The sequence below is a fragment of the Prosopis cineraria genome, unplaced genomic scaffold (assembly GCF_029017545.1).
Source record: "Prosopis cineraria cultivar Desert tree isolate PC_DT_omini unplaced genomic scaffold, ASM2901754v1 PC1, whole genome shotgun sequence".
Taxonomy (NCBI): domain Eukaryota; kingdom Viridiplantae; phylum Streptophyta; class Magnoliopsida; order Fabales; family Fabaceae; genus Prosopis; species Prosopis cineraria.
In genome coordinates this window covers 40,186,213-40,201,896 of record NW_026555332.1, presented here as the reverse complement: position 1 = coordinate 40,201,896, position 15,684 = coordinate 40,186,213, and the positions used below count along the sequence as shown (strand labels likewise).

At 37.3% G+C, this 15,684-nt stretch overlaps 1 protein-coding gene across 2 annotated transcripts in view; it reads right to left on the bottom strand.

Moving 5' to 3' along the window:
• The window catches only part of LOC129317924 (DENN domain and WD repeat-containing protein SCD1), a 38,507-nt gene that overhangs the window by 6,411 nt on the left and 16,412 nt on the right, over nucleotides 1–15,684 (bottom strand). For both annotated transcript variants that reach the window (XM_054962359.1, XM_054962351.1), the window contains exons 18-21: nucleotides 15,499–15,656; nucleotides 14,243–14,290; nucleotides 7,450–7,507; nucleotides 7,235–7,318 (exon numbers count right to left, since the gene is read on the bottom strand). In XM_054962359.1, coding sequence (XP_054818334.1) covers nucleotides 7,235–7,318; nucleotides 7,450–7,507; nucleotides 14,243–14,290; nucleotides 15,499–15,656 — 348 coding nt within the window. The remainder of the gene's footprint in view (nucleotides 1–7,234; nucleotides 7,319–7,449; nucleotides 7,508–14,242; nucleotides 14,291–15,498; nucleotides 15,657–15,684) is intronic.

Genomic DNA, 15,684 nt, shown 5'->3' with positions numbered 1-15,684 from the left:
GCACGGTGTTCTCCATCACAATACCTATGCTCATACACCCCAACAAAATGAGATTGCAAAAAAGAAAAACAGACACATTCTTGAAGTTGCTAGGGCACTCATGTTCATTCGCAATGTTTCAAATTTTTACTGGGAGGATGCTATCTTAACTACAACATATCTTATCCTTTGACACTCCTCTCCAAAATTGCAAAGTGTTTTTTTCCACCTCTCATATTAAAACCAACCTTCTTCTTTGTGTGTTTGGGTGCATAGCCTTTGTCCAAATCCACCAAAACAGTAAACTTGGACCTCGTGCTATAAAATGCATATTCTTGACTATTCTCCTACTCAAAAGGGACACAAATGTTTTGATCCTCTTTCCAAACACACATTTGTCAGCCTTGAAGTTACTTTTCATGAAGACACGCCTTTCCATCCCAATTCTTCAATTCAAGGGGTGAATATAAGTAAATCTCAGACTTGGGAACAAGAAACTAACAAAGAACCAGTGCTCCTTGATTCTTTGTGGAGATATTGTATTTATTGTAAATATTATTATCTGATTATTAGGAGTTAATAGAATTTATTAGAATTATTAGCATTTATTAGCCATTTATTTGCTTGTCTTCTAGCTTTGTGTATATATACTCTTCTGTATCCTACTATTATGATTAATGGAAAATCATATTTCTCCTCTCAAAAATCCCACATGGTATCAGAGCTCAGTAGATCAGAACCCTAGTTGTTTTTTTATTCCGCCCTATAGCATAGTTTCAAACTAGCTGACGGATAAAACCCTAATGGAGGACGAGAGGCGCCGTTGGATCTCACTGCTGACCAAGGAAGGACTAGAGACCTCCGATCGGCGCAACCCTGAAGTTTGGCGTCCGTCAACGGCGCGTGGCTGTCACACGCACCACTCGTCCAGTCTGCTTTAGAGGGAGAGTCCAAGCACGTGGTGAGCTGTTTTCGGCAATGACAACTTGTTCCGGCAATGATGGACCATTTCCGACCTAGTCTCAACATTTTCCTATTGTGGGTCTTCCAAGCCTTCGCCTTGTTCGTTGAATATGCGTATTGTCAGAACAAATTGGACCTAAAGAACACAAATACCCAAACATTTCTAAGGGAAATGGGACTTCTAATCCTAGAAGTGGTATGTCTTGGTCTTCTTGATTTGATTTGTGCCCGTTTGCTTATAAGCTTTCGACAATGGATGATGAAACTTGCAAAACTGTCATCACAAGTTGTTGAATCTGATGCACTAAGTGTTAGTCAAATTCCACAATCAGTCTCTATCTTCTTGGCACAAAAAGGTAATTTTCTTCAAGCCTTAAAAACGTCGAGGGCTGAAACAGTGTGGATCGTAGACTCTGGCACATCGAATCCGATAACCACCAATTATTTTCTACATATACTCCATGTGCTGGAAATTTGAAAGTCAAAATTGCAGATGGGTCTCTTACTCCTATTGCAGGGAAAGGGAGTGTTCATATCTCTGAATCTATCACTCTAGAATCTGTTCTTCATATACCAAAATTAGCAAGCAATTTGTTGTCTGTTAGCCAACTAACAAAGCAATCTAAATGTTGTGCTAATTTTCTTCCAACTCATTGTGTTTTTTAGGATCTATCATTGGGTATGACAATTGGACGTGTTAAAGAGTGCGAGGGACTCTTCTTCCTTGAGAATGCTAGAGAGAGTCACCATCAAGCCACTAATGTATGTAACTCTATATCGACCTCTAAAGATACAAATATTCTGTTATGGCATAAGAGGATGGGGCATCCTAACTTTCATTATTTATCTTGTTTGTCCCCAAACCTTTGCCCTACCAACCATGATGTCAAATGTGAAGTGTGTGAACTGGCAAAGCACCAACGAACATCATTTCCTAGAACACCGTATACACCCACCAAACCATTTGTTACCATACATAGTGATATATAGGGTCCATCTCGTATCCCAAACCACACCAAATCAAAATGGTTCATTACCTTCATCGATGATCATACTCGTGTTTGCTGGGTGTATCTCCTAAAAGACAAGTCTGAGACTGCATCCGTATTTATCAATTTCTTTACCATGATAAAAACCCAATTCAACACAAATATCCAAGTTCTACATACCGACAATGGTGTTGAATATTTTAACCAAGTCTTAAGTACCATTCTTCACAAGCATAGCATTGTCCATTGAAGCACTTGTGCCCATACACCCCAACAAAACAAGATTACAGAAAGGAAAAATAGACATATTCTTGAAGTGGCTAGGGCCCTCATGTTCACGCATAATGTCGCAAAGTTTTATTGGGGGGATGCCATCTTAACTGCAACCTATCTCATCAATCGAATGCCCAGTCGTATTTTGTCTTTTGATGCTCCTCTTCAAAAATTGCAAAGTGTTTTCTCCACATCTCATATTGAAACCAACATCCCTCTTCATGTCTTTAGGTGTACAGCCTTTGTTCACATCCATCAATCTAGTAAACTTGGACCTCCTGCTACAAAATGTGTATTCCTTGGTTATTCCCCTACTCAAAAGGGATACAAATGTTTCAATCCTATTTTCAAACACACGTAAGCGTTGACATTACTTTTCATGAAGATATGCCCTTTTACCCCAACTCTTCAATTCAGGGGGAGAATATAGGTGAATCTCAAACTTGGGAACAAGATATTAACAAAGAACAAGTGCTTCCTTATTCTTGGTCCAAACCAGTAGAGTCATTACTACCTCAATTACCAGAACCATCACTCTCATCCAAACCCTTACCACCATCACCATCTCTTGTGCCAGTCATAGAAGATAATTCAACATCAGGGGGAGATATAGAGAGGCAAAAAGATAAAGACTTGTTGGTTTATTCTCGAAAGCATAAATCCAAGGAAGGAGAGCAACTTGTATTTGAAGCACTAAAGGAGTCAAAACCAATGGTAGCTCCTGAATCACCTTAGCGAAGTCCTGAACAAATGAGTGTTCAATCTGATCTTGATTTACCTATTGCTCTTAGAAAATAACCTTTGCTCTTGTACTTTGCACCCAATACAAAAGCACATATCCTACAAGGCTCTTTCTCCAAGTTATCATGCTTTTGTCACTACTCTAGATAAAGTTATTGTTCCCAACAATATTGAAGAGGCATTGGAAATACCAGAGTGGAGAAATGCAGTCATGGAGGAAATGAGAGCCCTAAAGAAGAATGGAACATGAGAGATTGTTCAAAGGCCAAGTGGCAAGAAGCTTGTAAGCTGCAAGGGGATTTTCACCCTAAAGTACAAGGCCGATGGAACTCTTGACAAGTTAAAAGCACGCTTGATAGCAAGAGGGTTTACTCAGACATATGGTATAGACTACAAAGAGAATTTTGCACCAGTGGCAAAATTAAACACCATTAGAGTTCTCTTATCTGTAGCAGCTAATCTAGAATGGCCACTCCATCAGCTTGACATCAAGACTGCTTTCCTAAATGGAGAACTAAAAGAAGAAGTTTGCATGACTCCACCACTAGGATTTGATAGAGGTAGAGGTGATCAAGTATGCAGATTGAAGAAATCTCTATGTGGCGTAAAGCAATCTCCTAGGGCATGGTTTGACAGATTCTCAAAAGTCCTCAAGCAAGAAGGCTATAAGCAGGGATTGTCAGACCATACAATGTTTGTTAAAGTTGAGAGAGGTAAAAGGTGTATCCTTATTATATATGTTGATGACATTATTCTTAAAGGAGATTATCTTGAGGAAATAACAAGAGTAAAGGTTGTTCTGGGCAAAGAATTTGAGGTAAAAGACCTTGGTGCCTTGAAACACTTCCTTGGGATGGAAGTTGTAAGGTCAAGGTATTTATGTATCTCAGAGGAAGTATATACTTGATCTTCTGAAGGAAACAAGTATGTTAGGTTGTAGGCCAGCTGAAACCCCTATTGTGGTTCCGAAGAAAAAGAAGCCTAAGAAGAATAAGGAAGAGTCAAATGAGGAAGATGATTCTTATGATGAGGTTGAAGAAGAAGACAATGAGAATGAAGAGGCCACTAATAAAGAGAGATATCAAAGGCTTGTCGGGAAGTTGATTTACCTCTCCTATACAAGACCGGATATTGTCTTTGCAGTAAGTATGGCTAGCCAATACATGTCTGAGCCGAAGAAGAAACATATGGAAGCAGTCTATAGAATCTTGAGATATTTAAAAGGTACTACCGGTAGAGGGTTATTCTTCCAGAAACAAGAACAGAGAACTATAAAGGTCTACACAGATGCCGATTGAAGAGGAACTCATCCTAATAGAAGATCAACTTCTGGTTATTGTTCCTTTGTTTGGGGGAACTTGGTTACCTGGAAGAGTCAAATGCAAAGAGTTGTTTCTAAGAGTAGTGCTAAGTCCGAGTTAAGAGCTTTGGCTCAAGGAATAATGGAAGAGTTATGGCTGAAACGAATCCTAGAAGAGATACATGTCGAAGTGGACTCACCATTAAAACTTTATTGTGACAATAAGGCAGCTATAAGCATGGCCTTAAATCCTGTTCAACATGAGAAATCAAAACATGTGGAGGTGGATAGACATTTCATCAGAGAAAAAGTGAAAGAAGGAATCATATGTTTGATTTATTTACCTACAAACCTTCAAGCTACAGATGTTTTGATGAAGGGTTTACATAAGCCTGCATTTGAAAGTTACATAAGCAAGTTGGACATGATTAACATCTATGATCCTTGAGGGGGAGTGTCGAGATATTGTATTTATTGTAAATATTATTATCTGATTATTACGAGTTAATAGGATTTATTGGAATTATTAGCCATTTATTTGCTTGTCTTCTAGCTTTGTGTATATATAGTCTTCTGTATCCTACTATTATGATTAATGAAAAATCATATTTCTCCTCTCAAAAATCCCACATTCTTGCTTTACACAAACAGAGCCATTACCACCACAATTACCAGAACCATCACGCTCACCTTCTACATCACCATCTCGTGTCAATCAAAGAAGACAACTCAAAAGTAAGGGGAGATGTAGAGAAGCAAAAAGACAAATACTTGTTAATTTACTTGCCATAAATCCAAGGAAAGCACCTCATACTTGAAGCACCAAAAGAGTCAAAACTAGTGGTAGCTCCTAAACCACCTCAACAAATTCCTAAATAGGTTAGTGACCAATATGATCTTGATTTACTCATTGCTCTCAGAAAACAACCTTGTTCTTGTACCTTACATTGAATACAGAACATATATCCTACAATGCTCCCTCTTCGAGTTATTGGGCATTTGTCACTAATTCAGTAAAATTGCCATTTCCAACAACATCCAAGAGGCACTGGAAATACCAGAAAGGAGGAATACAGTTATAGAAGAAATGAAAGCTCTAAAGAAGAATGGAACATGGGAGATTGTTCCAAGACCGAATAGCAAGAAGCTTGTAAGCTGCAAGTTGGTCTTTATCCAAAAGTACAAGGCCGATGATACTCTTGACAAGTTAAAAGCTCGCTTGGTAGAGAAAGGGTGGTTTACTCAGATATATGGTATTGATTACTAAAAAACCTTTGTACAAGTGGCAAAATTAAACACCATTAGAGTAGCCAACCCAAAGAGGAAGTATACATGACTCTACCTTTAGGATTTAATAAAGGTAGAAGCGATCAAGTGTGTAGACTAAAAAAATCTTTATATGGCTTAAAGCAGTCTCCAAGGGCATGGCTTGATAGGTTCTCGAAAATTCTCAAGCTAGAGGGCTATAAGCGGAGATTGTTAAACCATATGATGTTTGTCAAAGCTGAGGGAGGTAAGAGGTACATCCTTACTGTATATGCTGATGACATCATTCTCACAAGAGACTATCTTGAGGAAATAATAAGAATAAAGATTTCTTTGGGAAAAGAATTTGAGGTAAAGGATCTCGATAGCTTGAAATACTTTCTTGGCATGAAAGTAGCAAGGTCAAAGAAAAGAATCTATGTATCTTCGAGGAAGTATGGTACTTGACCTCCTGAAAGGAATAGGTATGTTGGGTTGTAGGCCTACTAAGACACCTATTGCGGTTCCAAAGAAAAACAAGCCTAAGAAGAATTAAGAAAAGTCAGAAGAAAAAGAAGACAATTTTGATGATGAGGTTGAGAAAGAAGAAGAAAATGAGAAAGAAGAGGAAGATTGCAAAGAAAGATATCAAAGACTTGTTGGGAAGCTAATTTATCTCTCCCATACAAAACCGGATATTGCTTTTGCAAATAGTATGACTAGTCAATACATATCTGAACCAAAGAAAAAGCATATAGAAGTAGTTTACAAGATTTTGAGGTATCTAAAGTACCCCTAGCAAAAGGTTATTCTTCCCAAAACAAGAGCAAAGAACCATAAAGGTTTACATAGATGTAGATTGGAGAGGAACTCATCTTGAAAGAAGATTAACCTCTAGTTATTGTTCCTTTGTGTAGGGAAACCTGGTTACCTAGAAGAGTAAAAACCAAAGGTTGTTTCTAAGAGCAGTATTGAGTTTGAATTAAGAGCGTTGGCTCAAGAAATAATGGAAGAGTTGTAACTGAAACGAGTTCTAGAGGAGATTCAAGTCAAGGCGGACCTTCCACTAAAACTCTATTATGACAATAAGGCCACTATAAGCATGAACCTAAATCTTGTTCAACATGAAAGATCTAAACATGTGAAAGTAGATAGACATTTCATAAGAGAAAAAGTGGAAGAAAGAATCATATGTTCAATTTATTTTCCTACCAATCTTCAAACTACATATGTTTTGACTAGGGTTATATAAGCCTACGTTTGAAAGTTGCATAAGCAAGTCAGACATAATTAGTATCTATGCTCCAATATGAAGGGGAGTGTGGTGATATTGTAATTATTGTAAATATTCTATTCTATTTATTAGGAGTTAATAGGCATTATTAGTTATTGTTAGTCTTTATTACCTTGTTTCCTAGCTTAGCGTATAACTATGCTTTTGTAGCACACTACTCAGTATGAATGAAAAATATATTTTTCCCATATCAAGTGAGGAAGATCAAGAAGAAAATAAGTCATGGAGAATCCATGGCAAGGGTGATGAGATTCAACTCTGATCTGATTTGTGGCTTGAAATTCAAATTTGATTTTTTCTTATTTATGGTAGAATTAAGCACATGTTTTATGTAAAGTAGGTTTGTTTTTGAAAAAAGTCAGACATAATTTCCTTTTCTACCCTGATTTTATGCATAATAAATATAAATTTAAAATAGAACCACGCTTTGAAACACAGAATCTAACTTACAAACTGCTTGGACCCAACATTATTTCTCTCAGCTATTGTTTCAATCATGTACCAAGCATCATTGTCAGGAAGCCCAAGCCCAACCTGTATCGTAGTTAGGAAAAAAAGAGAGAGAGAGAGAAGTTTCAGTATTTTGGGGGAAAAAAACCATTTGCCAAAGATGAATTTTGGAATAATAAAAGGAAAAACTAAGCATATGAAAACAAAAACAGTACCATATGTGATGCCACTACAATCAGCTGTGCTGTCACCAGAGATGAATAGTTGGCGGACCTGGCACAAGATGGTCAACTCATAAGCAAGGGTCTTTTTACAGAATAATACACCCGTATTTGATTTCATATATCAAACCAGGAAACTCAAATGTTCGGGTAAATAGTAGTTGAGAAGAAAAAATAAGCATATACTCATCTCTCAATCTAAACTACCAGTGGATTTTAAAGAATAAATGATTGACAAGGGATGCGTAACAAGTAAAGTAGATAGTCCTCATCTTATTGAAGTGTACTGGATGGTTAAAATAAAAGAAATAGATGAATAAAAGTTGTGGGTAACGTATACAACCTGCTGGCATTTTCTTTACTTGATTAGTATACTAATTATTTAAAACATGTCACGAGAAGATATTATCTCTGAATCAAGAAAATGCTCAAAGTGACAATCTATTCCATTTCTTTATTAACTAGATATGAAAAGCACAACCAACATTCTGTTATCCAGGGTAAATTAATACCATCTTGTGGGCAGAAAGAGTAAACAAGAACCTTGAATATGTACCTCGTAGAGTTTTTGCAGCAAATAAATGCACACCATGATGCTACTAGCATTCTTATAAGCTAATATATGCATTAATCAGAGGGAATACAAGAGGATATGTCTATTGAACATCTAGATGGATACCACTTGGTCTATATGTCAAGCTTAGTTTCCTCCTCAATAATAATGTGGCAGTATGTCACATTCAGACCTTTCAAAATTTCTTCCCCCCATTCTTACAGTTTCAGATATCCCACTTTAAGAAGATTCTCTCTGTTGCTAAAGTTCATTTTGCAGCAAATACAGTTTAATGTTTCTCGAAGATTTGAATCACCCTTTTATTTAGAATACATGTAAAGAGATGAGGACAAAAGAATGACCTCTGGAATTCCATTAAGGTTTGAGGGGAATGGAGGGGAGGGTAAGGGAGGGAACATTTTAATGATTTCAACTTTTAAAAAATGGACACGTGGGATTACAACAGGTTAATGAAGATGTAAAAAGAGCAAGGAAAATCAATGAAGAACTTTATGCGCCACTTCTTCAATTTTTTTTTTTAATCTAACCCCTTAAAATCTCCCCTTCGCTTCCTTGGGATGCCAATATGGCTTTGATCAGACAAAAAATGGTGGGCTACAAAATTGTTTTAAATATTCCTTAGTGTAACTCACACATTGATTGTGCCATGATATTAAACCTGTCCTTAAAGAATTTGAATTGTATGACAATCAGGCGGATAGCTATTGATCTGGCTGCAACAATCACTTGGCTGTGTAAGTTAAGAAAACAGAACTGTGAACTAGAAAACAGCTTGACCAACACTTCTCAATTGTAGAACCAATTTGACCTATGGCAGAATGATCAGGAAAAGTTCAGAAAAGAAACATTATAGGCGTAGCCACATTGATGGCACATGACAGATGCCAAAAAAAAAATTGCACAGATGGTACAAAACAAAAATCAAAATGCAGAATGTCATGAAAAGCATACATTAATAGTGATATGTTAATTGGACAATATGATACAACATAAAAACTGTTGACGTTTAAAGAGAAGAAAATTTTAGTAAGCATTTACAAGTGAAAGAAATGAGGTAGAGGAAAAGTGTGGTCAGACCATGTAATTATTAGATATTATGTGTAAATATTTTCTATTAATATTCGATATCCTAGGAGATTGGGTAGGATCAGTCTTTAATTAGATATTATCTTATTTAGCAACTGACCGATACTGGTCCCTTATTTTTCGGAGAGATTATTGCTCCTATTCCTGTATATATGTACTTAGCTCCCTTTGATGATTATTGAGAGAAGCAGATTGCTCATTCACTACATGGTATCAAAGCCGACTGCTTCTCCAAATAATTTTTGACGCCGAGCACGAGTTAGAAAGCATCATAAACGAGTTGTACCCCAGTCGCCCATCTTCACCGATGATGCAGAGTGATGGGTCCTCGCTGTATGATTTGAACAAGGTTGGTGGTCATTCTGGGTTGACTACTAACCACGATGGATCTTCGATGCAAATCGTGACTGTGAAGCTAAAGGGCGACAATTATCGCACATGGGCACAAGCTATGAAACTTGCTGCTGGAGGCAAAAGTAAGACAAGTCTTCTGGATGGCTTGTCCAGAATCCCAAATGAAACCAAACCCGATGAAAGGCAACGGTGGTATACCAATGATTTTCTGGTCTCGTCGTGACTCATTAATGCGATGACACCTGAAGTTCAACAAAGTTTTATGTTCTTACCTTCCGCGCATGAGATATGGGTGGCTGTGCGAGTCTCTTATTCAGATGGAAAAGACTTAGCATGCCTTTATGAACTCAAAACAAAGACGTGGACCATTTAACAAGGTGAACAAAAAGTTACTGCATTCTGGTTGGAGCTTATTGCATTGTGGCAAGAACTCGATCTAATGACTGAGGTGGAGTGTCAAATGCTACTGATGCGGCTCGTTATAAGGAGCAAATTGAAAATGAACGTGTTTTTCAATTCCTAGCTGGGTTACATCAATCTCTAGATGATGTACGTGGACGTGTTCTCGGCAAATCACCACTACCTTCAACAAGAGAAGTTTTCTCCGAAGTACACCTAGAAGCTTCACGACGTAAGGTGATGCTCCCTATTATGGTTCCCAATTCTTCACCGTCTCTAGACTCTGCTGCACTTGTTAACAAAGGTGTAGATCATAGAAGCCAAAAAAGGAAGGCTTGGTGTGAACATTGCAAGAAACAAGGGCATACTCGTGAGACTTGTTAGGAATTGCATGGGAAGCCAGCAGATTGGAAGCCTAGAAGGGGAAAGACGCAGGGATATTAGACTTCTCATGACATTTTATAAGAGAAGACTAACTCAAATTCATTACCTCTGATAAACAAAGAACGGCTAGGTAAGTTGATTGAAATGCTTGATGTGATTCAAAAGGCTGAACAGAATCAGAAGCAAGGTCACACTGCATCAATAGCACACAAAGGTAACTGTGCTTCACTTACTACTACTAGTAATTTCAAGTGGATTGTTGATACTGGAGCCACAAATCATATGATATCAGATTCTAAGTTATTTAGTTCCTATACACCTTGTGCTGGGCATGAAACTGTCAGTACTGCTAATAGGTCTGCCTTATCTATAACGAGTAAAGGGAATGTTATTATCTCTGATGTTATGAAATTAGAAGACGTACTTTATGTGCCTTACCTAGCATGCAACTTATTGTCCATTAGTAAATTGACAAAACAAGCTCAGTGTTGGGCTCATTTTTGTCCTACCCATTGTATTTTTCAGGACCTCTCATCAAGAAGGATGATTAGGAATGCTAAGGAACATAATAGTCTCTACTATCTCGATGAATCAACCGTGAGTAATCTTTGGTCTAGAATCCGGTGCAATATTGCCTCTACCTCTGAGAATAAGGACTTCAATGATCTTATGTTATGGCATAGGAGAATGGGTCATCCAAACTTTCAATATTTATCTCATTTATTTCCTAAATTCCATAAGTTGTCTTCGTTTCAGTGTACTGATTGTGAACTTGCTAAACATCAAAGATCTAGTTACAAATCTTCTGAATATAAATCTTCTCGTCCTTTTTCCATTATTCATAGTGATGTGTGGGGTCCTGCTCGTGTTCTTAATCGTACTCATACCAAATGGTTTGTTACCTTCATTGACGACCACACTAGATTATGTTGAGTTTACTTATTACATGATATATCTAGTGTTCCCACTATTTTCTCTAAACTTTATACCATGACCAAAACTCAATTTGACACCACAATCCAAGTACTTCATACAAATAATGGAACTGAATATTGTAATAAGTCAATGAATATTTTCTTAAAAAACCATGGCATCATTCATAAGAGTAGATGTCCCAACACCCCACAACAAAATGGTATTGCTAAATGGAAGAGTAGACACATATTGGAAGTTGCTCGTGCTATCATGTTTACACATAATGTCCTTAAATATTTCTGGGGTGATGCAATACTCACTATAACTTACTTGATAAATCGCATGCCTAGCCGTGTCTTGTCTCATGTTACCCCACTTGATAAGTTAAAAGAATCTCACTCTATTCCTCATATTGATACTCATCTTCCCCCCAAAATCTTTGGTTGTACAGCTTTTGTCCATTCTCATCATTCCCACAAATTGGATCCTAAAGCTGTCAAATGTATTTTCCTTGGTTATTCCTCCACTCAAAAAAGGTATAAATGTTTTGATCCCTCATCTAAGAAATTATATATCAGTCGAGATGTCACATTCTTCAAATCTGTCCCTTTTTTCCCAAATTCTTTGATTTAGGGGGAGAGGGGGAATGAATTTCAGTATTTGGGGAGTCAGGAAAACCAAGAAAATACTTTCGAACCTTCAGAACTGCCTGACTCGCCTGACTTTATTTCAGACAAGCCAGAACAGCCTCAAAACTGTTCTGAACCTCTTGCTTCAAACATACCTGCTCCTGAAATTCAGACTTCTAGGCCAGAAACTAAAGTGAAAAGTCCTTTGAAGAATAACAGTAATGCAGGTACCGCACCGGAAAAAGAACTCATGACTTAATCAAGGAAGAAGAGGTGAGATGTAGAGGCTGTCATGCCAATAGCACTACCAGATTCAGAACTGATAGAGGTCCCTGAAGGTGAGATTATGGAGAATAATGAACCAGAAGTGAAAGGTATAGCTGAAGAGAAGGAGATAGATGATCTAGATCTACCTATTGCTCTTAGAAAGCAACCAAGATCATGCACTCAGCACCCTATTAGAAGTTTTTAAGTTACCATGCTCTATCTCCCCAATTTCGTGTGTTTGTGACTAATCTTGATACAATGAAGATTCTCCGTGATGTATATAAAGCTTTGAGCATACCACAATGGAGAGCTGCTGTTATGGAGGAGATGAAAGCCTTGGTAAAGAATGAAACTTGGGATATAGTGAAGTTGCCCAAGGGAAAAAGAGTAGTAGGGTGCAAATGGGTTTTTACTCCAAAACATGATTCCACAGGTGCCTTAGATAGACTAAAAGCTAGATTGGTGGCACGAGGCTTTACACAAACATATGGCTCAGACTATAAGGAGACATTTGCTCTTGTAGCTAAGTTAAATACCATTAGAATTCTGCTCTCTGTGGCGGTAAATCTTGAATGGCCATTACATCAACTAGACATAAAAAATGCTATTCTGAACGAAGATCCCAAAGAAGAAGTCTATATGAGCTTACCTCCAGGTTTCGGCACAGGGCACATAAATCAAGTATGTAAACTGAAGAGATCACTCTATGGCTTAAAACAATCCCCTCGTGTGTGCTTTGATATATTTTCAAGAGTATTGAAAGCTGAAGGGTATAAGCAGGGTCTCTCATATCACACCATGTTTGTAAGAATGGAAAACGATAAGAGGTGTTTCTCATAGCATATGTGGATGATATAATCATTACAGGAGATTATGAAGAGGAGATTGGGAGAGTGAAAAATGCTTCAAGTAAAGAGTTTTAAGTAAAGGATTTTGGCAACTTAAAATACTTTTTGGGAATGGAAGTTGCAAGGTCAAAACAAGGGCTCTATGTGTCTCAAAGGAAATATATCCTTGATCTACTAATGGAAACTGGTATGTTAGGGTGCAAACTTGTAGATACGCCAATTGTAGTAAAGAAGGTAAAAAAGAAGTCCAAAGAGGAAAAGAAAGTGAAGAATCTAATGAGGAACTTGAGGGAGAGTTAGAAGAAAATGAAGAGAAAGATGAGCCTGTAGACAAGGAGAGATATCAAAGGTTGGTGGGAAAATTGATATATCTCTCCCACACTAGACCTGATATAGCTTTTGCTGTAAGTGTTGCCAGGCAAAGTATGTGTGATCCAAGAAAGAGCCATATAGATGCTGCATACAGAATTCTAAGGTATCTAAAGGGCACACCCGGAAAAGGTTTATTTTTCAAAGGCAAGAGCAAAGATTAATAGAAGTTTACTCGGATGTAGACTAGGGAGGAACCTATAAGGATAAAAGATCAACTTCAGGTTATTGCTCATTTGTATAGGGAAATCTTGTTACCTGGAAAAGCCAAAAGCAAAGGGCAGTTTCTAAAAGCAGTGCTGAGTCTAAACTAAGATCTCTCTCCCAAGACATCTCAGAAGGATTGTGGATAAGACGCATAATGGAAGAGATACATGTCAAGGTTGATCCACCATTGAAACTTTATTGTGACAACAAGGCTGTAATAAGTATGGCTTTGAATCCTGTTCAATATGAAAGATCCAAGCATGTGGAGATAGACAGGCATTTCATAAGGGAAAAAGTGGAAGAAAGTATAGTATGTCTTATATACCTCCCTACAAAGCTACAGGCTACAAATGTACTGACCAAAGGCCTACATGGACCAGCATTTGATAGTTGTATACGCAAGTTGGACATGACAGACATCTATGCTCCAACTTGAGGAGGAGTGTGGTCAGACCATGTAATTATTAGATGTTATGCGTAAATATTTTCTATTAATATTCGTTATCCTAGGAGATTGGGTAGGATCAGTCGTTAATTAGATATTATCTTATTTAGCTACTGACCGATACTGGTCCCTTATTTTTCGGAGAGATTATTGCTCCTATTCCTACATATACGTACTCGGCTCCCTTTGATGATTATCGAGAGAAGCAGATTGCTCATTCACTACAAAAAGCATCCTTACAGAAAGGGAAACAAAAGACAATCATAGAAAAATCAAATACAAGAATTTAGAAGATTTATGAAACCCTTACTCGTTTGAAGATTGCTCCATTAAATAGTCAAAATACCCTTCCCAAAACCTGCATGGAAATTGCATGAATTATGTTCACAATACTATCTTTCTATCATTGGAATCTTCATAAAAATAATGGACTTTAAAAGATGTAAGTACATAAAAATTAAGTAATGTGGATTTCTACAATATTAAAATTTATAAATAACTCAATTCACGGTTTTTGTTAGCCAAGAAAAAAATTCCACGTTCTCAACGTCCTTATAAAACAAATCACGAAGCACAACAGTGAATGAGAACCAAGACTTGGATATGTGCTTCATCCTACAGACAGATTTGAGAACCCATGTCAAACATGACTAGGAGAAACAACTTAATAACATGATGACAAATTTGCCAAAACCTATTCTAACATATTGGACCTCCATACACTATATGGTGATGCTTTATCAACTACTCTTATGAGTTCACATGAATAAATTGCCAAATTGCTTGTATAATCAGAAGCACAGCTTCTGGAAAACACAGGTCCGATGCATCTTCTGGAACTTATCTAATCTTGCATTATATCTAAATGAGCCATAACCAATTTGATGTTTAAAGGCACATACTTTTGTTACGGGAACCTCCTAAGCTACTTAGTATTTGATGGAAACCAATGTGGTCTGAGATCCCTAGTCCCACATTGAGTAATATGGACTCCTCTATAGGGAAAAAAATGTAAAAAACACACTTTCTAATGGTAATGCATTCTGGATTACCATTCCTAGGGAAGCCCGCAATAGAACCAAACAGGCCACAAGTCAGTTAATTTTCACCTCAAAAGCTAACTTGTGGAGAGATTCTTCACCTCACTTGGGTGCCCATCTTAACCTTGATAATTCCCTCTTACATACAATGAAACCCATTGCCTCATATGACCCCCAGTCTGATATTGGAGTCAAATTTGAATCCTTTAAAATGCTGGAAAGTGGAAACTAATGTTATAGACAAGTCTCACATGATTCTGGCCCTTTAAAGACAGTACTAGAAATTTAACCTAGAGACGATAATAGTCAGCCAGTTGATTTCTTGAGTGAAAGTTTGCTGAAGGCATCAGATTTAAAACTATCAGTGATTCTCAAACAAGCCAAGGAAAGAAAAGAGCAAAAGCAAAAGCCAGGTGCAATGGAAAGAGAATGAAAAAGCAACCATGTAATGATACAACAAATGATTATCAAACGACTATACTCCTGATGATTAAACCCTGAATAAATAATAACATGCAATACATACCGTAACTCCTCCCAAATAGATAGAGAAATAAGATGGCGCTGGACATAATCTGCCACGTTATTTATGTCTTTCTTGTACATATCAGAAGAAACTTCAAGGGCATCTCTAATAGTCAACAAGTCATTTCGGGAGGTTGCACGGTTGATAGCAGTTTTGAGCTGGAAATACAAATAAATTTAAAAATAA